Genomic DNA, 26,802 nt, shown 5'->3' with positions numbered 1-26,802 from the left:
CCCAAACGTCTTTACTTTAACTTGAGTGAAAAAGTGCAATCAGTACTTCAACTTTAACCAGGGTCTTTTAAAACATGGGTATCTACTTGAGTGAAGGATGTGTGTACTTTTGCCACCTCTGCCATCACATCACATCACATCAGATAGTCAAGGAAATTCATCCCGATAGATAGTTCAGGTGTTGGTTTTAAGACTGTGTACCTCTGAGCAATGTTTTGTAGAAAACCTTCACTAGAAAGTCCAATTTTATTGTTTGAACACTCTGACCCATGCACTTTACACATTTATCAAATAATAACCATGTGGCATTAGATTCAGTTTTATATTTGTTTGTTTTTAACGATTTTGCGAAACATCTGATTTACAAGTCCTGTGTTATTTGTTACAATAAAAACAGTACTGTTAATAAATGAGAGATTAAAAGAAACTTGCAATACTTGTAGTATTATATATACAGTCCCTGTGAAAAGTTTGGATAAATCTAGTCTTTTATGATTTTTAGGAGACACATGCATGTTCCTTTTGTTTCTATGCAACAAACTAAGACATTAAATGCTATGATTTGCTTTTACCAAACAAATAAATAAATGTACAGATTTTCTACTTTTACTTTCATTTAAAAATTGATGGAATATCAATTTCCTTATGTCTAAATATTTGTATGAATGTGTTGTAGTTTTATTTAATTTGATTTAAATGAATACCATAGATAGATAGATAGATAGATAGATAGATAGATAGATAGATAGATAGATAGATAGATAGATAGATAGATAGATAGATAGATAGATAGATAGATAGATAGATAGATCATCTTTTCAAGTTACTTGACCTAAGACCTTCTAGTGGTCATACTACCAAGTGACAATACAGCATAGCTCAGTACAGCTAGCTAGTATAAAAAATGCTCAGATAAGCTAACAATTTAAGCAAACAATATCGAACTTTGATTGATCTTCAGATTTGTATATTTGTGTTAGATATTTTATTTTTAAGTAAATATTTGACTTTTGTAGCCAAATGTTAATAAGTAATTAGTTTAATTTTAACGTAATTGCATCAAACATTTGTAGTAAATATTCTACAGTAGTATGCAGCTATGCAGCTAATAACCATTTCTCTGGTACCATTTATCAAAGAAATTGTTCTTAGCTGTATAGTTCAATTGAAAATATTCATGTAAATGACATTTAAAGGCAGGTTTTGTTTATTGTCATCACAGATTAATAATTTGTGTCGAGAATAGAAATTCAAAAAGCAGTGAAAGTGTTTCAGTAGCGCCTCATAGCGATGGTTTTTGTTTATCATGTTACTCATCCGCCATCTGGTGTTCCGTACATGAATTGACACATAAATATGACACTGAAACAAACCCTCTGCAGATATCTGAATGAACGTTCACTATCTCTTTAGCATCATGAAGAGTTCATTGTTTGGATCAAGTACACGGTTTGATCCATTGATTGTGAAATACTTGAGGAATAATTTCCTCACAGTTTTAACAAAGATTTAGATCCTGAGCCTGAGCCTAAACCAAAGTCTGAGCAGACAGCAGTGAGGAAACACTCCTGAAGGTACATGAGGATGAAATCTTGACTTGTGATGGCACAATAAAACACTGCAGTATTATATCCAGAGCCTTTTCCTGCTAAAAGATAAAGTATTTGAAACCAATGCAATTTAATTGAATTAAGTCAATTTTTTCCAATTGTATTTCATTTACTTGTTAATTTAATTGATATGAGAAATGTCTGTGGACAAATTGCTAGCATTGGAGAAATTTTTACTGTCAAAATGCATTAGCAGAAAACAGAGTGACTTTTTGGCAATATATTAGTAACTGTTCTGTGCTCGATACTGCACTACATCTGACATCAAAACTGCTTATTATTATATAACCTCAAAAAAGACTTACTGATAATCACTGTTCATGATTATCAATCATTGATTACCATTGGTCCCCCATGGCCAAACATTTATTAACATTGTTCCCAGTGACCAATCACTGATCACCATCCTTCAGGATGACCAGTCACTGATTACCATTGTTCCCAATAACTAATCTCTCATCACCATTGTTCCCAATGACCAATTACTGATCACTATTGTTCCCAGTGACCTATCACTGATCACCATCCTTCAGGATGACCAGTCACTGATTACCATTGCTCCCAATAACTATTTCCTGATCACCATTGTTCCCAATTACCAATTAATGACTCATTGGGAACAATAGTGATCAGTAATTGGTCATTGGACAATAAATAAAAAACAAGGAGGAAAAACACAGTGCTTAGTTTGTTCTTGAACAATGGTGATCAGGGATTGATCATTGGCAACAAACTAAGCACTGTTTTTCCACCTTGTTTTTCATTTATTTCATAATTTCATAATTTCACCAAATTTCTCTGTGACATCATCATCATCTTAAGACTTTTAGCCTATTTTTATTCATGTATTAGGTACTTTCCATGAAAACAGTTGGCAACACCGGATGCATATGTGTATGTGTGTGTGTGTGTGTGTGTGTGTGTGTGTGTGTGTGTGTGTGTGTGTGTGTGTGTGTGTGTGTGTGTGTATGTGCATGTGGGTGGTGTGCGTGTGCGTGTGTATGTGTATGCTGAATTCCAAATTCAAATCAAAGCCTTCTGCGCAGAATGTGCCTCCATTCTCTCAAACTGTTAGGACATCTGTCATGGCCTCTAGACATGCGGAATGTGTGTGTGTGTGTGTGTGTGTGTGTGTGTGTGTGTGTGTGTGTGTGTGTGTGTATGTGTGTGTTTGTGTGTGTTTGTGTGTGTGTTTGGCTGTATATGTGGAGCAGCAGGACTGTTAAAACATTCATCACTGATTCTTTAAGTTGAGTCCTCATATACAACAGCGGCATGAAACCGGGTCAGAAATGTATTACTCACAATCACTTGAGGCTGGTGGTGAGATTAGAAATCATGTATCCCTTATACTATCTGTCTAGCTCTGGGAGTGCTGTGCTGGTAAATAATTTTGGCGCAACAAAGTGGACACGCACAATTTTTCTAATGGTCCAAGTTCGTAGTGCTCAACTGCATTAATTGACTATAAGTGACTATAAGTGGTAAATGTGGTAAGCAAAAGAGCTGTCAATCTTTTGTTCTCTCTTCGGTTCTCCCTTTTGTTCTACTATCTCTTCTATCTTAATCTATAAATCACTGTATCAGTCATTCATGATGTGTATGTCCTGAACATGGAGAGAAATTAATGTAATGTCATGCTGGCAGTAAAGATTTTATAGCATTTTTTCTTTTGACCAGTAGATGGTGCTGCCATTATATTTGCTGCATACCCTCAATTCAATTGTCCAGATGATCATGATGATGATGATGATGATGCCAACGACCAAGGGAAGTGAAAGATCAATGCTTAGGAAGTTGGACATCTATTCACAAGGTTGTAAGTTCAAATCTCAGCACAACTAAACTGCCATTGCTGCACCCTTGAACAAATCCCTTTAACCCTCAAGTGCTCCATCGTAGAAATGAGATACATTGCTCTGGAGAAGGGAGTCCACCAAATACAATGTAATGATAGTGGCATAAAATGACTTTTCCTGTCACTTCCTCTTCCTTCCGTGTTCTGTTTTTCCTGTTGAAACAAGCGACAATGTCAACACCTGTGAAAAATATGAAGTTTAAACCCACACAGGTCTGAATGTTGGAATTCTTCATTTATTTTCATATGAAATCAAATTAGCATGAAACTGCAAATAACTGTGCTAGTCAGAGTTGCCAGGTCTCTGTAAAAAATTTAAACATGGAACTAAACTAAGGTTGTGCAGTGGAAAAGTGAGATACTATTTTCTCTCAGTGGGAAACAAGTTCAATGTGCTGCTCAAACATTTCTGATTTACAATATTTAATATACTGCTTTGTGTCATCACCTACATCATCATCCAATTATTTTCCTTCAGACGAATTCATGGATGGAATATTTTTTAACCAGCTGAGAAGCTGCTGCCCCTGGACCTGTTTTATAAATGGACAGTTGTATTTCAGAATAAGCTTAATCTGGCTAATACCATGATGCTAACTTTACCAAGAACATCTAAAAAAGCATGTTAAGTAGGTTAGCTTTAATCTTGATCTTCCTTGCTAACCTGTAAGAAGCTCTGTTTGAGTTTATGGAATATTTCGAATCAATCATTAATACAGATTGAGAAAAGTCAGTGTCTGAACTGTTCATTTCTGATAAGGAAATTGTTATGATAAATTATAAATACATTCTTTACTTTGACTCTTGATTAATGCTGTAAGTTTATTGTTGATCCTTTTTTACTTTTCAATTAATTCAATTCATGTTTATTTGTATTGCGCTTTTAACATTGTCTCAAAGCAGCTTTACACAGATAATGTGGTGATTAAAAAAATGTATATGTTCTTTATAAGTAAGTTTGTCCCTGATGAGTGAGCCGGTGGCGACTGTGGTGAAGGAAATTAGGAAGAAACCTTGAGAGGAACCAGACTCAAAAGGGAACCTCATCCTCATCTGGGTTGCACCGAATGTCCATTTATTACAGACATACAATGTTGTGGGGTTCAGTGTCAGAGCAAACAGTAGTCCTGAGTCAGTGTAGCAGACTGTTGACATTAACTACAGTCCAAATCCTCAAAGCCCCCGTTCTTACTCCAGAATTTTATGGAACCACCCAAGGCATTACTTTTAAGTAGACTTTTTTCCTCTTCTACTTAAATTGACTCCAGTTTCTCTGTCCTTTTTCACCCCAGTATGACAGTTAGTAGCATATAGAAGGGGGTAAATATGAAAAATATATTTAAAAAATTTATTATTATTATTATTATTATTATTATTATTATTATTATTATTATTATTATTAATATAAGCAAATCTCTGAAAATTATTGTTTGTTCATGCAGAAATACTTTACCTGGCTCGAGGAAGATCTTACAGATTTTTACAGATTTTTACAGATTTTACAGATTTTACAGATTTTACAGATTTTACAGATTTTACAGATTTTAAGATATGGAGACTGATGCACATAATATGTCATTTTAGTTTAAATATAGATTTTTTTTTGCACTGTTTACCACACCTCCAGCATTTTAACTACACCTGCATCTTCAGGATTGTTCAATTCATGTAACAGAACTTCAGGAACCAAAAATTATTTAGATACATAGACTTGGAGGGTCCCAGACCCCCATTTGGTTACAGGATCTCCCATAAGGAGAACACCTTCAAACATTATGTGTCCTTTGGTGTTCCAAAAAAAAACTAAAACACTAAGAATATCAAAGTAATTGTTTTGTTCAAAGCATTGTGCTGTCCCAGTTTTATAAATAACCTATTTGTTTCTGACATTTTCTCCTCATTCTCAGGTATTAAAGACATTATTCTCAAGATTTCAAAAAGGTTTTATGTTTCTTTGTTATACCTGGTTTATTGACATTGAATACTGGTTGGAAGGTTAAAATTGAGCACAAATTATTTATTATGAATTTAACCTTTTCATAACATAACATAAAACTAATGTTGTCACTGAAATCCTCTTTACAATGAAATACATTCAACTCGTTGCATGCCGTTGTTTTATCAGTCTAACACAAGGGGGCGCCAAACACCAAGAAATGTACATCACAGTTTCCTCAACATTTTTCCCCCTCGCACTGTCACGATCAGTTGTCCCAAATATCGCTTTTATGAAATATCACGATATTCAACAGGTAAATACTATTAAACAAATTATAATACAAAAATACAAATATATATCTATATGTATCATGGACATTTAAAAAAAATCTTGGGGGATTTTTTAACTTTGAACGTTAGAAACAGAAATGTCGAGTGTACACGCGCAAGAAAGGTACGTCCACTTTATTAGGAACAGCTGTGCACCTGCACCTTCATGCTGCTTTCATGTGAACGGGCGTCAATTAAAAAGCGCATGTGCAAAAAAGGGTTTAAAATAAAAGTGTGTAGTAAAGTTTTTCAGTAGTAGAAGTGACCTTGATCTCGATCTCGGTGTATTATAAGGTCAAAACAGGAAGTGTTATAATAATAATAATAATAATAATAATAATAATAATAACAATTGTTGTTGTTGTTGTTATTGTTATTATTATTATATTCAGTACCAGTGAATACTCAGGGAAAGGGTACTAACGGTACCCTTTTTTTTTGTGTGTGTGTGTGTGTGTGTGGGGGGTAATTATAGGACACTTCATTCATGCAGCTTTACTATGATTTTTTATGGAAATGTTCTGCATCTTTAAATTGATTTGGAAAGTTTTACTCTATGTGCAATAGTATTAGTACTAAAAGTACCAAAGGGTGCACCCATGTGATCGAACACAAAGGTACAGTCTGGTCCATATTGGGAGCTACTTTTCTGAAGGCTAAATGCTAAGTCAGATTCATGTCCAGTCAACAGGAAGGACAACTTCCGCTTCAGCTTTTCACTCTCGTGCCAGGGTTCTGGTCTCGGTGCGTTCACGATTCAGTCATCTGGAGTTAATGCGGAATGCGGAAGTACCGAGATTCACGCGCAGGTTTTGTGGGGTTCAGGCGGAGCACTCAAGCATGCGCTCAAAGAGAGAGAGAGAGAGAGAGAGAGAGAGAGAGAGAGAGAGATGAGATGAGACCGTGAGTTGCACGTGAATCCACTCGCCGTGCGGGGAGCAGCGCGTGAACATGCTGTGGAAGCTCGTGGAAAATGTCAAGTACGAAGACATCTATGAGGTAAGGTGAGGCGCCGGCGAGCGCGCGCGCTGTACACGCCGCCGATTTCTCCTCGTTCTCACCTCTTTCTCATCTTTTTCTACCCTTTGCATTACTGCATTTCATCACCGGTGTCATTCCGTGCAATTTGCATGTAAGATATAAAAATATAGAGTTTTAAATAGAGTGAAAATTGTTCGATTTATTTTTTTTGTTTTGTTAGACCACGAGCTTGTGGTGGTCGTGTTTTATTCCCACATCAATCCTTTACAGGTGGCACAACAATTTGTGACGTTCAATCATTTTCTCTTTTTTTTTAGCTATTCTGGATGAATATATTTTTGTGCATTGACTCGATTTTTCTGCATTTAATTGCTTATACGCAAAAGTTTGCACACACACACTTTGCACTTTGCTCGGGATTCTGAGGATTTTATATTATTAAATATAATCTAATTAAAATGATAAAGAGCTGTGTTATATTTGATCTAGATTGTAGATTATATTTTTTAAGATTGCATGCTGGCGGTTAGTGTCTGGATTGTGATTTATTGTTCATTTTAGTGATTAAAATAATAAAGTAATGCAGTTAGTAGTTAGATGTTTTTGTTGTTGTTGTTGTTGTTTATCAGTGTTATTAGTAGTTGTAGGAATTGAAGCTAATCTCTGTTTATAATTGACAAAAACACTCAACAGGTGTAAATATAAAAATGGTACAAAAGGAAGTGAGGAGGAGAAAAACAGAAAAGCGTTTGTGTTTTCTTCATTTTGCTTTTTCTTCCTCTTCTTTTTCTTCTTCTTCTTATAATTATAATTATTATAATAATTATAATTATTATTATGATTATTATTATTATTATTATTATTATTATTATTATTATTATTGCACAACGTATTTCTTTTTTATTTTATTTTATTTATTATTTTTAATTTAATGATTTATATGAGACTGGCAGAATATCAGCGCGTGAGATAAAGAGAGAGAGAGAGAGAGAGAGAGAGAGAGAGAGAGATGTATCTGTTTCTTTTTCTTTTTGCTTTGTTTCTTCTGAACAAAAAATAAAGTCACACATGGCATTTCTCTCACAGTAACCGTCACGCGGCTGGCGTAATTAAACACCACGACCCCGGCCGCGTGAAATCGACCATAATGATAGGAACAGTGGGGTGAGGGTATGGGGTTATGAGGCTGTGTGTGATGGGGGGATTATTGAAGGATGTGGTAGAGAGAAATGTCCTCTTGCTTTCAGATGCTGCTGCAGGATAGTTGATGTTGGGACCGTGTGTGTGTGTGTGTGTGTGTGAGCGAGAGTGAAAGAGAGCATTAACGTATCAGTGTCTGCGCGCGTGGTTTCCCCCTGTATTGCCTATTTGTCGCGTGCGCGCACCGACTGCCCAACACCCCCCATTTAAAAACTCCTCCTCCCACTCGTGCACGGGATTCTCCTTCCACCGAATGAACGTCACGTCACGCCACGCCACGCAGGATGCAGCGCGAGCGCAGGACGGCGCCTTCACGCTTCGATTCTTCTGCGCTGCTCTTTTTTTTTTCTCCGCTCTTATTAAAGAGTCATGAATAACGATTATTCCGGGGGCAGGAGCTCAGCGACGCCGTGCACACACACACACACACACACACACACACACACACACACACACACACACACACACACTCTCTCTCTCTCTCTCTCTCTCTCTCTCTCTCTCTCTCTCTCTTCCTCACCCACACACACACACACACACACACACTAACACACACACACAACCTCAAGCCCAGAAACACCGGATGAGGAAGAAGGATAAGTAAGGCTCGTGGAGCTCGAGGCGTGGTACCGAGAGTCGGACAGCTCAGAGAAACAGAACCGGATCTCCTCTCCGCGCGCGCACATATTTCTATCAGCGTATCTGATCTTCCCTGAAGTCGGATCGGTGTGCGTGTGAGTGTGTGTATGAGTGTGTGTATGTGTGTGTGGGAATAGATTCTAAACTCCAGATGTTAGTGCACACTTACTCAGCCACGGTAAGTCCGACCGCTTTTCTTTTCTTTTCTTTTCTTTTCTTTTCTTTTCTTTTCTTTTCTTTTCTTTTCTTTTCTTTTCTTTTCTTTTCTTTTCTTTTTTTTTTGTGGAGCTAATGAAATGCAGTTGGAAATCTGTTCTCCATCCTCTCTCCTCTGTTTTTATTTCTTTTTTTTATTTTTTGCCGAAAGCTATTTTTTTATCTTTGAAAATGTGTAGGTTTTTGGAAGAAGAAATGTGTAAATAATGAGGGATAAATAAATGCACCCCTAATTATGATCTTTCTGTGTAGACAAAACTATTTTGGTTCCGTGTTGTACAGAACTGTGAATATAAACTGTTATAATGAAATGACATTAATGATAATTATAAATATAAATATAAACATTTTGAACCTTCTGTAATTAATAGATAAACCTGCGTGCTGTGTCTCTTAGTATCTCTTCATATTATTACTAGTTTTAAAAATAATAATATTAAAAAAATAAAAAATAACAATAATAATCATCCTCATATTAGTATCTGTGCGCAACACTGTGTGTGTGTTTTTTTATGTGTATATATTTGTGTGTTTTTAAAACTGATCATTCGTGTGTGTGTGTTTGTTGTCTGAAGGACCGCCATGACGGTGTACCGGGCCACAGCTCGCGGCTCTCCCAGCTCGGCTCGGTGTCTCAGGCTCCGTACTCCAGCGCGCCGCCGCTCTCGCACGCGCCTTCCTCGGATTTCCAGCCACCGTACTTCCCGCCGCCGTACCAGCCGCTGCCGTACCCGCAAAGCCAGGACCCGTACTCACATGTAAACGACCCTTACGCCCTGAACGCGCTGCACCAGCCGCACCAGCAGCACCCATGGGGCTCGCGCCAGCGGCAAGAGGTCGGCGGGGAGAGCGCGTCCCTGCTGCCGCAACCGCGGGCCTCGCTGCCGCCGCAGCTCTCCGGACTCGACCCGCGCACCCGGGATTACTCCTCCTCCGTGCGCCGGCCGGACGTGTTGCTGCACTCGGCGCCGCACGGGCTCGAGGCCGGGATGGCGGACAGCTTGTCTCTGCACGGGCTCACGCACGGCATGGACGACACGCACGTGAGTCTCGTGTTGTTGTTTTTTTGTTTTTTCCTCTCGCTATTTATTTATTTGTAGCCTTTCATTTCCATATATATTACCCAAACTCTTTCTCACGCATAATTATCAATCATATTAGTATTTATTTTTCATTAGAATGTCATTCATCCTCATTATATTCCCATAAAACCGATTAAAGCGAAATGACAAATTATAAGTGTAAACCCGAAACAAATATTAAAGTCGGTGTGATTTATTTAAACTCAGGCCCTGTGTGTGTGTATGTGTGTGTATGTGTGTGTGTTTGTTATTTAACCCCGGGGCACATTTGCAGCACACACACACACACACACACACACACACACACACACACACACACACACACAAACACAGAGGCAATCTCAAAACTCCATGCAATTTGTATAATACATGTCTCTAATTTGTGTAATGATTATAAATGCATTGCTCACTAAACCCCCGACACGCCCTGTGTGTGTGTGTGTGTGTGTGTGTGTGTGTGTGTGTGTGTGTTTGTGTGTGTGTGTGTGTGTGTCAGTATTATTGTCCATGAGCAGGTTATCAGTGTTAGTTATTTTACTGCGGAAACTCACGTGAGATTTATTATTGATGATTGATAAGTGTGTGCTCTGGAGTGCCGCAGGTTGTGGTTGTGTGTGTGTGTGTGTGTGTGTGTGTGTGTGTGTGTGTGTGTGTGTGTGTGTGAGATGCATGAGCATGGCATGACCCTTTCATTTCATATCTCATCACAAAAACCCCATATAGAATAAAACCTACTAAAATCCAGAGATTGCTTTTTAGACTCATCTTCAAATCCAGACACAGACACACATTTCCCTACAAAAACAAACTGATCCTTGAGATCTGCTGCTGTAGCGGAATTTGTGTTTTGTTCTTAACTCGATGCTCAGTGTAAGAAGGTGTGTGAACACTCACGGTTTCTGCTCCACACATGACTCCAGTCTTAGCTGCTAAATTCTTCTAATAAACTCTGACACAAAAAAAACACTACATTAATGTCGGGTTTTGTTACGTTTCTGGGGCGCGAGTCGGAAATCAGACTCACGTTGTGTTTCCTGATGTTTCCTGATGTTTCCTGATGTTTCCTGATGTTTCCTCATGTTCTTCGTTTGTTCTTGTTTATTTCACTTCCGCTCGGTTTGGAGTCTCTGAAGCTGAAACATCGTTCATGTCAAGCGACACGAAACAAAGAAAAAAGTTTCTGATTATACCGTGTGTGTGTGTGTGTGTGTGTGTGTTACAGGCTGTAGAAGACGCCAATAACAGTGGTATGCACATCCTGGATCAATCCGTTATCAAAAAAGGTACTGTGGGAAGTAATAATATTAATACTTGTATTTGTTTATTCCAGACTTTTTTTTTTCCAACCTTCTATACAGGTTTATCATTTACTCCCAATATGCACCAGTCTGTTTATTGTTTATTCCCATTAATCTTCTGTCAACATTTGTTTATTAACCCTAAACCATAGAATGACTGTCAGTGTTGGTCATGGTCCTTAGTGTACTTCCTTTACTGCTACAACAACAACAACAACAACAACAATAATAATAATATTAATGATGATAATAATAATAATGACATTAAAAAAATTGTGGATTCATTATTATAAAAGTGGATTTATTATTAATGCACTATTTTTTTCTAAATGCCCAAATATCATTTGTTTTTAATTCCTAAAACACAAGAAAAAAACATAACATCTAAACAATATCTACTTAAAGCTGTGTTTAAAAACACCGTCAATAAAAAACGAATATAATACATTATTATTATTATTATTATTATTATTATTATTATTAATATTATTATTATTATTATTTTAGATTGTGTCACTTTCACTTTTCCGTACTTTTCACGCTCAGCCCGCGCTCCCAGGGCTCGAGGTAAAACATGTCCGGTGCTCGAGACGTTTGACGGTAATGTAGTTAACCGGAAATGTGGGTCTCTCCGTCTCTCTCTCCCAGAGGACGGATTTTAAACGGTGGCCGTCGTGATTGATGGAGATTTCCCGATCTCACGAGCTCGTTTAAAGCTCATTTTGTCACACACACGCGCGCGCATACATACTCTCACACGCGCACACATATGCACGCGTTATCCCCGCTGAGCTCGTGTATCCGCGGGCGCGCGCTTATCGACACCGTCTTAGAACGACGTTTTATAATGAGACGTTCGGGGCTTTTTCTTTTTTGACGTTGAGCGCGCGCCCCAAATGACCGAAGGGCGTCGTTGTTAGTGGAAGAAAAAAAAAACGTGTCCGGGGGGCGATTTGACGCCGGCGCGAGTCAATCAACAATCAATAATTAGAGGCTTGAATGTAAAAAAGAAAAGCAGGGGAGGGTCCATGTAGTTAATGTAGTTAAAAATTATTCTAATTAGGTTAAAGGTTGGGGTTAAAGATCAGTCGCGGGCGGAAGTGATTTTTAAAAAAAAATTATAATTTAGATCAAATGTTTATTTAGGATAAAAAAAAAACTACTGTTGATTTCTAACAGTCGCGTAATTGTTTTATTAATAATAAAAAATGTGCTTTTCTTGGATTCAATTCCAAAAATGACACCAGACTCAATCCTCGCTTTTATTTTGATCAGGTTTTGGCCGCAGGGTTTGGAAATGGAGCGTTAAACAGTATTTCCTGTCTGAACAAAGCGCCGAATTAATAAGAGATATCGAAAATATTTTATATTATAATGATAACAAACATGTCACTTAGTCGCATTTTTACCAAACCTCAGCAACAGAAACATTCGTAAAAAAATTCACTCTACTCAATATATATATAAAATATAAATATAAATATATATATATAAACACGCAGGGATCTGCTCGGCGCGCGCTGCAGACGGAACCCGTGACCCGGTCGGTAAAGGGCTCGCGCTTGCCTTTGTGTTGTTACAGGCGCAGACAGGCTCTGTGCCTCCTCTCGGGCGCTTGGCATAAAGATAAAAAAAACCCAGCAGTAATAAATAAATAGGTTGTGTTTTATATAAATGTATTTTTGACTCTAAAGCAGACCTTTAAACGCTGCATTTCCGGTTATGCACTTGTGCAGAGTGCGCGTGAGGTCTGGCGCAGGATCTGTACCAAAATGTTTTAGTTTTAATTCAAAAACATTTTAAAAACCCTAAAAATGAAATGGACAAACATCAGACAAGGACCAAAAAATAGAAAAAAACAGCTTTCAAATAGACAAAAAAAACTAACCCATTTTTTTTTTCACTTAAACGTGAAAAAAAAAAAAAACCAGGCCACGTGAAAATACATTTCTAAATAGGAAAAGAGAAAAGCAGAGGACTGCACGGATCGAAATGTTAAGATCTTGAATCAGAGTGCGGGTAGTTCACGTAGTAAAAAAGCAGAAATTAAAAGTAGTGTTAAAATACACGTTCACGGACTTTTCTAGACGTTTATTACGATTTTCTGCAACAAAAAAAAAAATAATCAAATGACAGAAAATGAAAATACTCGATGGGGCACGTGTGAAATGTGAAGGTTCATAGTCAATAATGGACAGCTATTAACTAACCTTCACGCTGTAATTACACTGGTCCATTGTTTTTCAGTCGGATCATCTGAAATTTGAAGTTCAAGTCCTAAAATGTCACTCAGTCCCAAGTGTCCCATATCCCATGAATTCACTTAGGCAGGGTGTTTTATGACCCCAGAAGCCCCCCCACCCGATAACCTATATTTCACAGGATGACTTTTTCTAATCTCTGTAGGCCATGTCATTTAAACCGCTTGCTAAATATATAGACAAGTAGCCCGGATGATATCATGCTATTAAATAACCGTTTAAAAAGCCTCCAGAATCAGGGACCCATCCGGGACATGTGAAGACAGGCAGTATGATTTATTATAATCAGATATGGATTACATTTCTAGGCGAGTTTTGTAAATAAAATTGCAATAAAGGCGTGGAAAAATGCACGTTCATGTAACACAAGGTAACGTAACGAAACAGAATAACAATAGAATTGAATACAGTGTAACATAATCCACGTTCACATGGCACAACCGAAACATATTGTAACAACATAACACTGTAATTTCACTTAGTATCGTGTAACGCAACACAGTGTAACAAACTGTAACGCAAGATCGCGTAACGCGGTGTAACACAACACAGCGCCGCATCACATCACGTGTTTTACAAATAAAAAACAAACCAAAAATAAGCGTTTTTTTGAAGTATATATTTAAAAACGCAACACTGTAAAAGTTCCCAGTATGTTTAGGATTATTTTAAATACTAATGATTTAATGCATTTATTCAGTGTAGTGTATTATAATTTATCACAGGATATTAATCTACAATCCTCCTCCTCCTCATCATCATCTAAATCTATAGTTAGATTTATTAGACTTTGTATAGGCGATATGAAAGGATGACCATCATCATCATCATCATCATCATCATCATCATCATCATCATCATCATCATCATCCTCTCATATCGCTGAGTCCAACCCCTCCTTAATACGTGTACTATATTTATAACAATATATATTTAATTATTTTATATTTGGAGACTTCTTTATATATGATGAAGGATTTGGTTGTGATTGTTAGGATATTTCTTGCATGTTAGATTAAATTTCCTGTTTGTTTGTTTTTTTTGGTTCCCCCCCCCCTCCTCTCCATCCTCCAGTCCCGATGCCGCACAAGAGCGTCACGTCTCTGATGATGAGTAAAGACGGTCTGATCGGCGGCGTCACCGTCAACGTGAACGAGGTGTTCTGCTCGGTTCCTGGCCGCCTGTCACTGCTGAGCTCCACCTCCAAGTACAAGGTGACGGTGGGAGAAGTGCAGCGAAGACTCTCACCGCCCGAGTGCCTCAATGCATCACTGCTCGGCGGCGTGCTCCGCAGGTGCGTCACTTCCGGCTCCATGTCTATTAAATAATCTCAAACGAACTACAATGTTTTGTCTACCTTCAGAACGGAACTCGTTAATCATAGAAACGTCTTAAAAACTTTGTTCAACTTTAAGTATAAAAATGATCCTATTATAATTATAGTTAATAAGCTGAAACCCTACGTGAGGGGTCACGTGGTGTCTGATCAGATCATGTGTAAAAAAAAAAAAAAAAAAGCTTTCAGAATGAAATGAGTACCGAGCTGGTGGTCTCTTTGCCCTCTAACTAGGATGGTATTATCTGTGTATCATTTAGCTGGAAATGTGAATTCAGTGCACCTTTAAAAAATCCTTATAGTGTTTGTAAGTGTGTGAGATACATTTATATGTAGAAAAAAAAGAAGAGGCAAAATACCTTTAGAGCAGCAAGACCTTTAATGGGGGGGGGGGGGGCATCCACTTCTGAGTTATTAGATTAGTTTGCAGTTTTAGTTCATTGTTTAGAATAAAAGTTAAAAACAGAGTCAGAAACTGAGTTAGAAACAGAGATAATAATAGAGAAGCTATGGCAGAAGGTAAGTTCAGTATGGAGGTGGAATGTTCTGCTCTAATCTGAGGGCAGCTTCTAGAGCTCGAGCAGGGATTTGTAGGTTACATCTGTTCACAACTGGAGTGTAAATAAATGGCAATTAAAATGAAAAATAAATAGATGATAATAGTGTGCTTTAATAAGAGTTAAATAAGAATGGAAGGAAGTAGATAGAGAGTATATTATATATAGTATAGAAAAACACACCTGTTTACAAAAAAAAGCAAGAAAATAATCTCTTTTTTTTTTAAGTCATCGAGCTTTTCCCTAATAATAATAATAATAATATTAATAATAATAATAATAATAATAATCATAGCAATTCTAAACAGAACCTTCTTGGTTTTCAGAGCGAAGTCGAAAAACGGCGGAAGATCCCTGAGAGAGAAGCTGGAAAAAATCGGGCTGAATTTGCCCGCAGGGAGACGCAAAGCCGCCAACGTCACTTTGCTGACGTCACTAGTGGAAGGTAAACATTGAAATCGCTTTATTTCAAGTCAAGTCAAGAAGCGTTTGTTGTCATTTCAGCCATATACGTTCCTCCAGAACCCTGGTGCTCCACAAAACAACGTAAAGCTACAAAACAGAAAACACACAGAGTTAAAGACTGAGTCCATAAAGTGCGTCGTGTGCAAACAGTGCAAGACAAGACAGTGTGGGACAACATAAGATAACACAAGACAGTGTAGGACAACACAAGGCAGTGTAGGACAACACAAGACAGTGCAAAGACAACACAAGACAGTGTAGGACAACACAAGGCAGTGCAAAGACAACACAAGACAGTGTAGGACAATACAAGACAACACAAGACAGTGTGGGACAACACAAGACAGTGTAGGACAATACAAGACAGTGTAGGACAACACAAGACAACACAAGACAGTGTGGGACAACACAAGACAGTGTAGGACAACACAAGGCAGTGTAGGACAACACAAGACAACACAAGACAGTGTAGGACAACACAAGGCAGTGTAGGACAACACAAGACAGTGCAAAGACAACACAAGACAGTGTAGGACAACACAAGGCAGTGCAGGACAACATAAGACAATGTAAAGACAACACAAGACAGTGTAGACAACACAAGACAACACAAGACAGTGTAGACAACACAAGGCAGTGTAGACAACACAAGACAGTGCAAAGACAACACAAGACAGTGTAGGACAACACAAGGCAGTGCAGGACAACATAAGACAATGTAAAGACAACACAAGACAGTGTAGGACAACACAAGACAACACAAGACAGTGTAGGGCAACACAAGGCAGTGTAGGACAACACAAGACAGTGCAAAGACAACACAAGACAGTGCAAAGACAACACAAGACAGTGTAAAGACAACACAAAACAGTGTAGGACAACACAAGACAGTGCAAAGACAATTAACAAAAGACAGTGCAAAGACAACACAAGACAGTGTAGGACAACAAAAGACAGTGTAAAAACAACACAAGACAGTGCAAAGACAACACAAGACAGTGTAAAAACAACACAAGACAGTGCAAAGACAACACAAGACAGTGTAAAGACAACACAAGACAGTGCAAAGACAACACAAGACTGTGCAAAGACAACACAAGACAGTGTAAAAACAACACAAGACTGTGCAAAGACAACACAAGACAGTGTAAAAACAACACAAGACAGTAAAGACAACACAAGACAGTGTAAAGACAACACAAGACAGTGTAAAGACAACACAAGACAGTGTAAAGACAACACAAGACAGTGCAAAGACAACACAAGACTGTGCAGAACAACACAAGACAGTGTAGGACAAATACACAAAACACAAAGATAGCGCCGCCAGGAAACCTACTGTATTATATAGTGGAAGTTTTACAGTATTTCGCTTTTTGTTTCCTTTTTTATCATCACGTGTGCAAACTTCAAAATAACGTGGAGTTTTTAGTGCAGCGCGAATAAATGTGCAGAACGAAATCCGCTTGTGTGTTGATCATATCACACTTTATAAATGCGTTTATAAACAAACTGAAACACTCATAGAGCTGCATTTGCTCTGACTTATTTTTTTTATATTTAATACCCGAACATTTTTAAATGTCTCTGAAAAACGTGAGAAAAGTCACTTAGAGACAATTTAACCCGAGGCCAGTAAACTCCTTAATCTCTTACGTAATGAGAAACACAGTGAAAATCCGCTTTGGTTTTACTGATGTCTGTTCGACCACCTGAGATTAAAAAGCAGGACAAAATAGATAAACGAATCAGATCAGAACAATAAAACAACAAATGAATACAAATGATGATGACTGGAGAATAAAAAACAAATCTAGAGCAATCAGAACAATGACTCGGTTTTTAGATGTTTCTTATTTTCTTAAAAAAAAAAAACAGATTTGTAAATTATTATAAAAAAAAAAAAAAAAAAAAAAGTATTTAAGCCTAATTTAGTTTTTATTTACAGCTCGGAATAGTGACATGCTGTTCCCCTGCTTACACTTATCATTCCTTTGGGTTTTGTTTTTTGTCCTTCACCAGGAGAAGCTGTTCATTTAGCACGAGACTTTGGCTACATATGTGAAACAGAATTCCCCACCAAGGCCGTGTCTGAGTACCTCAACCGGCAGCACACCGACCCCAACGAGATCCACGCACGAAAAAACATGCTGCTCGCCACAAAGTACGTCCCGTTTCCTTCTCCTTCTTTCTTTTTACTCATCTCTTTCTGTAATTAGCATCCTGAGATGTTCCAGTGTGAGGAGAAGTGAGGGGATGTACTGCAGCAGTGAGTAAATGTTGAGTCTCGTCTATCCATCATAAAACAAAAAAGATCTCCCGTGCTGCTTATATGGTTACACGCTTAACCGAGTGGGTTTTCTCTCTTTTTTTTTTTTTTCTTTCTTTTTTGTGACACGTTAAGCTGGTTTCTAATGAGGCAGAAACCAGTTCCCTTTATCCGTCTCAGGCCCGCGTGCGCTGGAGAAACTCATTATATTTAAAGTGAAATGTTTCAAGCCTGAAAGTGCCAGCTTTTCCCCTTGAAGTTTCGCCCTAGGGTCATTTTTAACCCCCCCTTCATCCCTCTCTCTATCCCCCTTTCACGGTCTGTCTGTCTGTCAAAAGTCAGTCATCCCCCTCCTCCTCCTCCTCCTTCTCCTCCACCACCACCACCTCCTCATCCTCCCTTCCTGCACATGCCTCAGGGGCCAAACGTTCTGTCGTTCAGAAATGAAGAGAGAGAAAGAGATGATGATGGCGATGATGGTGATGGCGAGTGGACAACAAGGCGGCTGTTGTTGTTGAAATCGAATGTGGGTCAAAAAAAAAAAACGTGACAAGCCTGGACAAGTGCATGATGCCACATAATGGTGTTTTTGCACTGATCTGCCAACGATGACCTTTTTACCGAACCTTTTCACATATATACAGATTATTTAGGTATATGATGGATATTTCGATAGTCTTGAAAGCATATAAACTCCAGTTTCACTTAAGGTAACAATAGTATTAAAAATAACGCTTTATCACCATTCATGATTACTTCCTTGTCATTGTGACATCATCATCATGCTCTTCATGCATCACTTCTTTCTGATGCCACACTTCATATATAATCCACTTCAAACCCTGCAGGTTAATGATTTTTCCCCCCAGACAAAATCTCCCCTGTATGATCCTGATGGGTTTCTCGTGCTGATCGATGACACGAGCGATCGAAATTGTTAGCAGAACACGGCAAGGTCAAAAATGTTGAAAAAGGTCGTGGGGCATCTTCAGTAAGGGCTCGTTGACGTTTCTCTCGCATTTCCTCCCAGCTCGAGGCTATAGAGCCAGAGGAATGTTCAGCAGGAGGTTTGTTAGTGATAGTTTTTTTCATCAATTCATTTGGCCACTTATAATAATCATAAAGTAAAAAAGTGTTTTTTTGTTTTTTGATGTTTGCTTTTGAATGGTTTAGGAATGGTGTAGATGTGCTTGTAGAACTCAAACCTGAAACAACAACATGGCTGCTGCTATGCTGCCAAACATTTCAATTCCATAAAGAATCCTTAAAAAATAAAATTTTTTAACACTTAATCTGTTTGAAGCTGTTTTGAGAGAATTTTCATAGTTAAAAGCGCAATACAAATAAAAATGAATTGAAGTTTTATTAGAAGATAAATATAGATGGGTTTTTCTGAGGCTACGATTGACTGAACATTACAGTTTTCTGTTTTTTTCCAATTTCTTTTATAAATAGTTTATTTATTAATGTTCTGTACATTATAGATGAAAGATAAAATATTTTTTTTAATTTGGCACATTATTTTTTATTATTATTTACTTGTTAATTTTTGGCAAGTTGGATTATCTTTAGATTTTTTACAATTTCAGTCACAGTCATGAACCTTACATTTGAACAAAAACGAGAAGCAACATAAAATAGTTGTTGTACATTCTAATTATCCCAATTCTGATCAAGTTGTGATTGGATTTTAGGTCATGCTGAGTAACAGGTTTTAGGATATTGGTTTATATACTGTAAATAATAACTTTGTTGTGATGACATGTTTTGTCACACATTGCGTTGTAAAATTTGAGTCAAATTGCCTGCTCCTGAAACATAATTACTTACTGAATTACCTCTAAAAAAAGATATTCCCATCTCATAACCTTATGATTTGAAAAAGATTGAATATTTCTGTATTTAGGCAAGAGGGAAGATTGTATTACATAAATATTGGTCATATATTTCAACACTGAAATGTGCTAGAATTAAAGAAACAACAGAAACATGTGATATATCGTCATTTGGTTGATGTGGTCTTGGTGGTGTTGATCCTCATTTCTGAAGTGTGTTGTTTTAATCAACTTTTCAAAACAGAAATCGTGAGATTTCAATCCAAAGTTGTAAACCAGAACGTTTCTTATAAACGATTAAAACATTACAGATTGATGGTGTAAAGTCGCAGTTTCTCAACAAACTCTATATCCAGTGTGAGGTCTTGGTGTTATGAAACACTTTTGGGTATCACTTTGCAGGTTGGATCATGAAAGTCTGCAATTTTTTACTCAGGGAAGAATTTCCCTGAACAAACTCTCCATGCAAAGTTTTAACAAGAGTTCTTTATTATTATGGCCATTAAACTTTTCTTTTTAGAGTTGACGGTTAGAACTTATACTTTGCAGTTGTGTGTTAAACTCTGTGGAGTAAAATACACTTGGTCATCATTGCGCTGTTTCTTTCCACCGTATAAGCCTTAGGGTCTGGAAATGTAAAGTAGGATATGAGGTTAAAGACTCCACTGTTAGCAAGAGGAAGAGGACAGGTGTTTGTGAACCAATTTATCACCCAAGTTATAAAAGCATCATCTAAACAAACCCATATTTATATAAAATGATATGCTAGATTTTAAAGTTAATCTTTAGTACACTGTTTGGAATAAGAATTAGTTTTCCTCCCTGGCCTGAATTTTATGTTTTCTTTAATCACTATCTGACAATGTAATTACTGTTATGATTGTAATGATCATTGAGTTTGAGGGACATGTAGTACTGAGTTTTACTGACTTTCAGAGATATATAGTAATCTCTTACTTCAATGTCAATCACAGCAATATTAACCAATCACAGGCATTTGTGAGCTGATTTTTGTATGATAGCAATTTCTTCAAAATGTGTTGTTTATTATGAGCTAAATAGCTCAAATGTCTTGGAGATCCTTCAGCCTTTTCAGTAGCTGACTCATGCTGGGAATTCTGAATGGTTGCAACCAAACTTTTTACATTCAGACTGCAAACAGATGTCCCAGGGTATGTTATTATATATTGCTTACAAAATTTAATATGGTGTGTCTTTGAAACTCAATGAGTCTCAAAGTTAAATTGACATAGTTTGTGTCTTTTTTCCTGAACTCTTTCCCCTTAATTTGAATTCAATAGATACACATGATTGGATATTGTGTTGCTGTGATTGAAAAAGACTGTTTCTGTTTTTCTGTTACTTGCAAAGTGAAATAAAACGTCAAAACATTTGTTAACGGTGTGAAACGGCTTAAGGATCATCTATTATCCTCTATTTAACTATGTTTACGTAACTATTGAACTATAACCATGGTTATAGTGCTCTTAATAGTGTGGCTTTAAATATCTTTCTTTTGTGGAACACTACAATATAAGAATTTGTTACAGTTTCAAAAGTGATGTGATGTGATGTGATGTACTACTTTTAATACCCGAGGCTCAACTCTCACTTTAATGGATAATCTCATCTGTATGCTGGACATATCCCACATTAATTTATTGATCATGATGAATATTTTTTTCATTTCTATAGAAAAAGCTCATGACTGTAGAGTTTACGTCACACGGTTTCTCAGAAATATGACAATCTGCATTTTTGGAATTTGAACTAAAGATGCTGAGGGTTTATATGGTTATAGCTGCTATAACATAATTAGGAATAGGGATTCGTTTCAAAGACATTGTAAAACATTACAGTTAACGAGGAGTGGGTAAATGTATAAATTAACAATTGATGTTTTGTTAAAAGGTCATTTCAAATATTTGCGTCTGATGTTATTTAACTTGATAAAAATTTTCGATTTAAGATCAAAGCTTTCTCATGTAAACATCTGTGGATGAGATTCGAAAATCCGAGGCAGGGAAATCTCCTCTGTTACAGTCCAATGACTGTAAAATAATATGAGGCAGTTATTTAATCCAGTTGTTTTTAGCAAATAATTATGACTGTGACAGATTCTGACAGACTCTGTATCTGACTCTGAGGTTGACTAACTTTAATTCTTAGTCTGATTTGGACTCGTTCTGACATTAAGCCTGAGATTAACTTTGTTTTTTTCTTTCTCACTCCTGATTCTATTTGACTCTGGCCATCACTCTGATGGTGACTAATTCTGACTCTAACTCTGATTCAATTATTCTGATATTATTTCCATAAAATCTGATACCGCATGCCCAGAAAGTTCCCGTTAAAGATGCTTGGACTCAACCTGTCAATCTAAATGCAGAAGTCAGGCTTCTCACTCTAAAAGGCTACTCCCTTCTTTAACTGATGTCATTGCCTAAAACAAATAAACGATCTCATCCGATGATATTTTATACACTGTTCCCTTAAAATGTTGCTTTCCAATGATTTAAACCATTTCTGTCCCTCTGTCTCTTTTCCACACTCAGGCAGCTATGTAAGGAGTTCACAGACCTCTTGGCGCAGGACCGCACTCCACTCGGGAACTCTCGTCCGACGCCAATCCTGGAGCCGGGCATCCAGAGCTGCCTCTCTCACTTCAGCTTTATCACACACGGCTTTGGCTCACCGGCCATCTGCGCCGCGCTTACCGCACTGCAGAACTACCTGACCGAGGCGCTCAAGGGCCTTGATAAGATGTTCATCAACAACCAGACCTCCAACCGGCACACTACGGCCGACGGCTCGAAAGGAGGAGAGAAGGATGAGAAACACAGGAAATGAGGCACAATGTCAAAAAAGGAGAAGAGGCTCAAAGTGCAGCGCTTATCAGATGTGTCCAGAGATTCTTTGTACTCAAGATTTATGATGTTCTGTTTTATGTTCTTGTGAGGGGGGGGGGGGAATGGGACGGCACGTCGACGAAGAGGAAAAGAAAGAAGGGAAAGTGGAGGAAAGATGTGAGGAACTTGACACGCATGCAATGCCGTCATTATACATGCGAGACTGGCAACATTTTGTCGTAAAGATATTAAGGATGAACAACGGACCAACACACACACACACACACACACACACACACACATCTCATTGAGAAAATGGCCACTGCTTCACTGTCCAGCCTTTAACCAGAGACACTCAAGAAAGGCAAAAATGTTGTTTTGAACAATGCTCGGTGAACTCAACACCAGAACCCTGTTTAACTCCCCAGGCTGTGTTCTCGCTCTTTCATTTGCTTTATGAAGGCATGACTTGTAGACTCTAGTGTTTCTTTTGACCAGTGAACTACTTCAGAGTGTTTATACAACTGTAATTCAATCTTCTTAGATCTAAATATAGGAAAATGCACCATTTTCCTATTTAGCTCGCGATTAATTGAGTTGAAACCAGAGCCCAGGATTATTGCTCATTATATCAGTGTTAATTTGAACCACTTGGTTTTCACTATATCTTAAAACATCACTATTTTAACACCCAACATCATCTCACGTATGCGTTTTATTTGAATTCATTATACAATTATACAAGGAATTCGCTGAGGAGTTATGAGTTAAAGGTTTTGCTCCAGAAACACCGATTTGAGCATCACATCTTGAGCTACACACTGCCTTTTCAGTCTTTTTTTTAAAAAGTACTTGTTACAAATTAAAGACATTGTGACCCATGTAAAGAAAACCCTCTATACACACTTTGTATGTATCACAAGTACTGAATCAGTGTTGGATTGGCGTCCATTTGGAGAACATGGAGGTGTCTATTCAACACCACTCTCAAGGGCGTCTAGGAATCAATTATACATATACAGTGGGATCCAAAAGTTTTTATCATTTTGAGAAAACCATTCGATGTTTATGTTGACTGAATTGAACAAAATATATATATATATATTATCGGGTTTGTTTTTCATCTTAACTAGTCTCCTCGACTGAGTTCAGCAAGTGATGAATCAGCATGTATCAGCAGTAAACACAGCAGCACTGGGTTTTGATGTTCGAAATCGATTCGATCACCATACTTGAGAAATTCACCTCTAAAATCTGTACACTGTGCAAAAAAATGTTCGATTTTTACGAGAACCAACAACCATGGTTTTATTTCCCACTTTGTATGGTTACAATTCAAACACGTGGAAGTAGTTCCACATTTTTACTTCTGCCGAACGCAGCATCGTTCTTCACGTTGTTCAGAATGCAATCGGACGCTCTCACACACAGATCATCAGGTTTTATACGATTATTGTCATTAAATCAACCGACAGCAGAACCTAGAAAGCAGGAATATTTTCAAGATTTGACGTTCTGTTTTTATACTGGTAAATTAAAAGACGAATTGAAAACAGGAGCAGACTTTTGAACTCACTGTATTTAATGCATCTATTCCTGGACATATGAGTGAGGGTCCAGACTAATACCCTTCTTCTCAGCATGCACATGTGGGCAGATTTAAAGAAGAAATTTTCAGAAGAATGAAGGTGAATGTCAAAGTTTTAAACAAACACAAACCTCCTGAGCTTCAGTGTTTATTGCTCATGCATCACAGTCTTGATGTACACACTCATTTCCTTTTTCACCTGAGCTTCATGACTCGAATCATTCATATCCTTTCTTACGAGTTATTTAATACCAGTTTTGTGATCAACCATGTTGAAAGATTTTATCCAGAGATGTTATTGAAATGTACACTGAGCCCCCCACCCCCCTCTTTCTCATTCTGTCTTTCTTTCTTTCTTTCTTTCTTTCTGCGATGTTTTCGAACAGAAGCTCTGCCAGACCGGAAGTCTCTTCTAATTTATGTTTGTATGTATATATATATTTAATTTATGCCTAATTTATGGAGGAATGGAGGAATGTACATAGGAGCAGCTGGCTCGTCTGTCTGTGACTGTGTCCCATTGTGCGGGTGAACGCTCGGTTTATAGATACCATCATGTATTATATCATTTTATTTTTTTTTTTTTCTCCCCTTGTTTTTATTTTTTATTATTATTATTTTTCATAGGCAACTCGTTATATGGTGAAGGGTAGAATTTGGTTCTTTGTCCAGTGAATTTTCATTTATATACCGAAATAAGGAATAAATGATGTGTTTTATTGTAATGTCGGGTGTAGCGTGCACGTGCCGGTGGTTTTTATTTGCTTAGCATTATTTACATTTCACGCAAATTATCAATCAAAATAATGCGATTTGCAAAGCGTCATTTAGCATAAAGGAGAGAGAATTTCTATAATTGGATTTCAGGTTTCCACTCATGCTAAAATCCACAAAAAGACCATTTAGGAAGTTATTGATTTAGATGGGTTTTTTTGGTACAAAGAATAAAATATGAAATCACAGCTAGGACCCAAAACTTCTACCGAATCGACTGGGAAAATTAAATATCGATTATTCTGTAAAGATCGGTCATCGGACATCTGCGGTGAAGCTAAAATGATAACATCTAATCTAATGAGTCTAATCGAAAATCTATTGTGTCATGCTGATGACCATCAGATAATATTCCGGATTTATTTCTAACACGGATTAGTAATAATGCTGACATTAAAAATAGTGAATCAAATCAAATATTTCCGAGTCGATAAAACAAAACGAAAAAGAATCAAGAAGAAACAAGCAATTTGAAGTCATATTTAGTCTGAATGTTTTAACTCTTGACATACTGCGACAGGAAAAAGTTCATCCTGGTACCATTCATTCCCAGAAGAACATAATGGGGAACATACTAAACTTTCACTTTTACAGATAAAGGTACCAAAGTGCACTCGTTCTGGACCCTCATAACGCTTCAGCGGTACAGGAGTGATCATAACGTCCATCATGTAGATTCAATTATTTTGATTTATATGGAAGTGAAACACCACAATAAAGGTCCAAAAGATGTTCCTGTGATGGGAAGAAGGTAAGAACGAAGGCACAGATAATTGCTCAAGAACAGATTCATGAAAATAATAAACAGAAAACAATCATAGTTTTAATTCAGTCTAAAATGCACAAAATCCAGGATAAATTTTGTGATGAATAAACTGTTTGTTGATGTTTATTTAAAGGTATAAATGTACTACACGTGCACCTGAAATCTCGTGGTACCTTGTGTGAAAGGTGATGATGCATCGCATAACAATCTGCAGATAATAATACACTGCACTGCACCGGAGGATTGACGGTTGTCATGCAGGCTACACTTTCGGCACGCCGTCGTGACCTGACCGCGCGAGCCCCTGCCTTTTATTAGGGCCCGACCGGTGTCCCCCAGCGCGCTCGCGCCCGTCATCACCATCACCGGGGCCGCGAGCGCAGTAAAGGCGAGAGGGGGGGGGTGCTGAGGGGGAGGCTCGGGTGGGGGGCAGGGGGGAAGGAGTGTTGGCCCGCGGGTTTCGTCGCGCGACTCCTCAAGCGGAAAGTATTGCGACCCAGGTGCGGCACCCGCGTGTCCGCGAGCGACGTGAAGCTCTCACGAGACGCCGAAATTTCTCTTCAAGCAACACCGAGAGAAAGCGAAGAAAAAAGGCGGAGAGGCTCGCGCTCATCTGATATACACCTTCATACACGCGCATCTCTTTCTCTCTCTCTCTCTCTCTCTGCTCATTAAGGCAACTCTATATTATTATTATTATTATTATTATTATTATTATTATTATTATTATTATTATTATTATTATTATTTTCATAGGCAACTCGTTATATGGTGAAGGGTAGAATTTGGTTCTTTGTCCAGTGAATTTTCATTTATATACCGAAATAAGGAATAAATGATGTGTTTTATTGTAATGTCGGGTGTAGCGTGCACGTGCCGGTGGTTTTTATTTGCTTAGCATTATTTACATTTCACGCAAATTATCAATCAAAATAATGCGATTTGCAAAG

The 26,802-nt window shown here is 37.7% G+C and overlaps 1 protein-coding gene across 2 annotated transcripts; it reads left to right on the top strand.

The window, feature by feature from the left end:
* The first annotated feature begins 6,593 nt into the window (after positions 1-6,593).
* tfap2b (transcription factor AP-2 beta) lies at positions 6,594-25,037 on the top strand. Of its 2 annotated transcripts, none has more exons than XM_046874381.1 (7): positions 6,594-6,735; positions 9,348-9,815; positions 11,077-11,137; positions 14,488-14,707; positions 15,633-15,751; positions 17,794-17,935; positions 22,431-25,037. In XM_046874381.1, the coding sequence occupies exons 1-7, from the start codon at positions 6,688-6,690 to the stop codon at positions 22,723-22,725; spliced, it is 1,353 nt and encodes a 450-aa protein (XP_046730337.1). In that variant the 5' UTR covers positions 6,594-6,687; the 3' UTR covers positions 22,726-25,037. The 2 variants fall into 2 exon arrangements, with proteins under 2 accessions (XP_046730337.1, XP_046730338.1); XM_046874382.1 differs by lacking the exon at positions 6,594-6,735 and adding an exon at positions 8,432-8,734.
* Positions 25,038-26,802: the final 1,765 nt, after the last annotated feature.

The sequence above is a fragment of the Silurus meridionalis genome, chromosome 18, assembly GCF_014805685.1.
Source record: "Silurus meridionalis isolate SWU-2019-XX chromosome 18, ASM1480568v1, whole genome shotgun sequence".
NCBI lineage: Eukaryota > Metazoa > Chordata > Actinopteri > Siluriformes > Siluridae > Silurus > Silurus meridionalis.
This window is presented reverse-complemented; position numbering and strand designations above follow the sequence as displayed.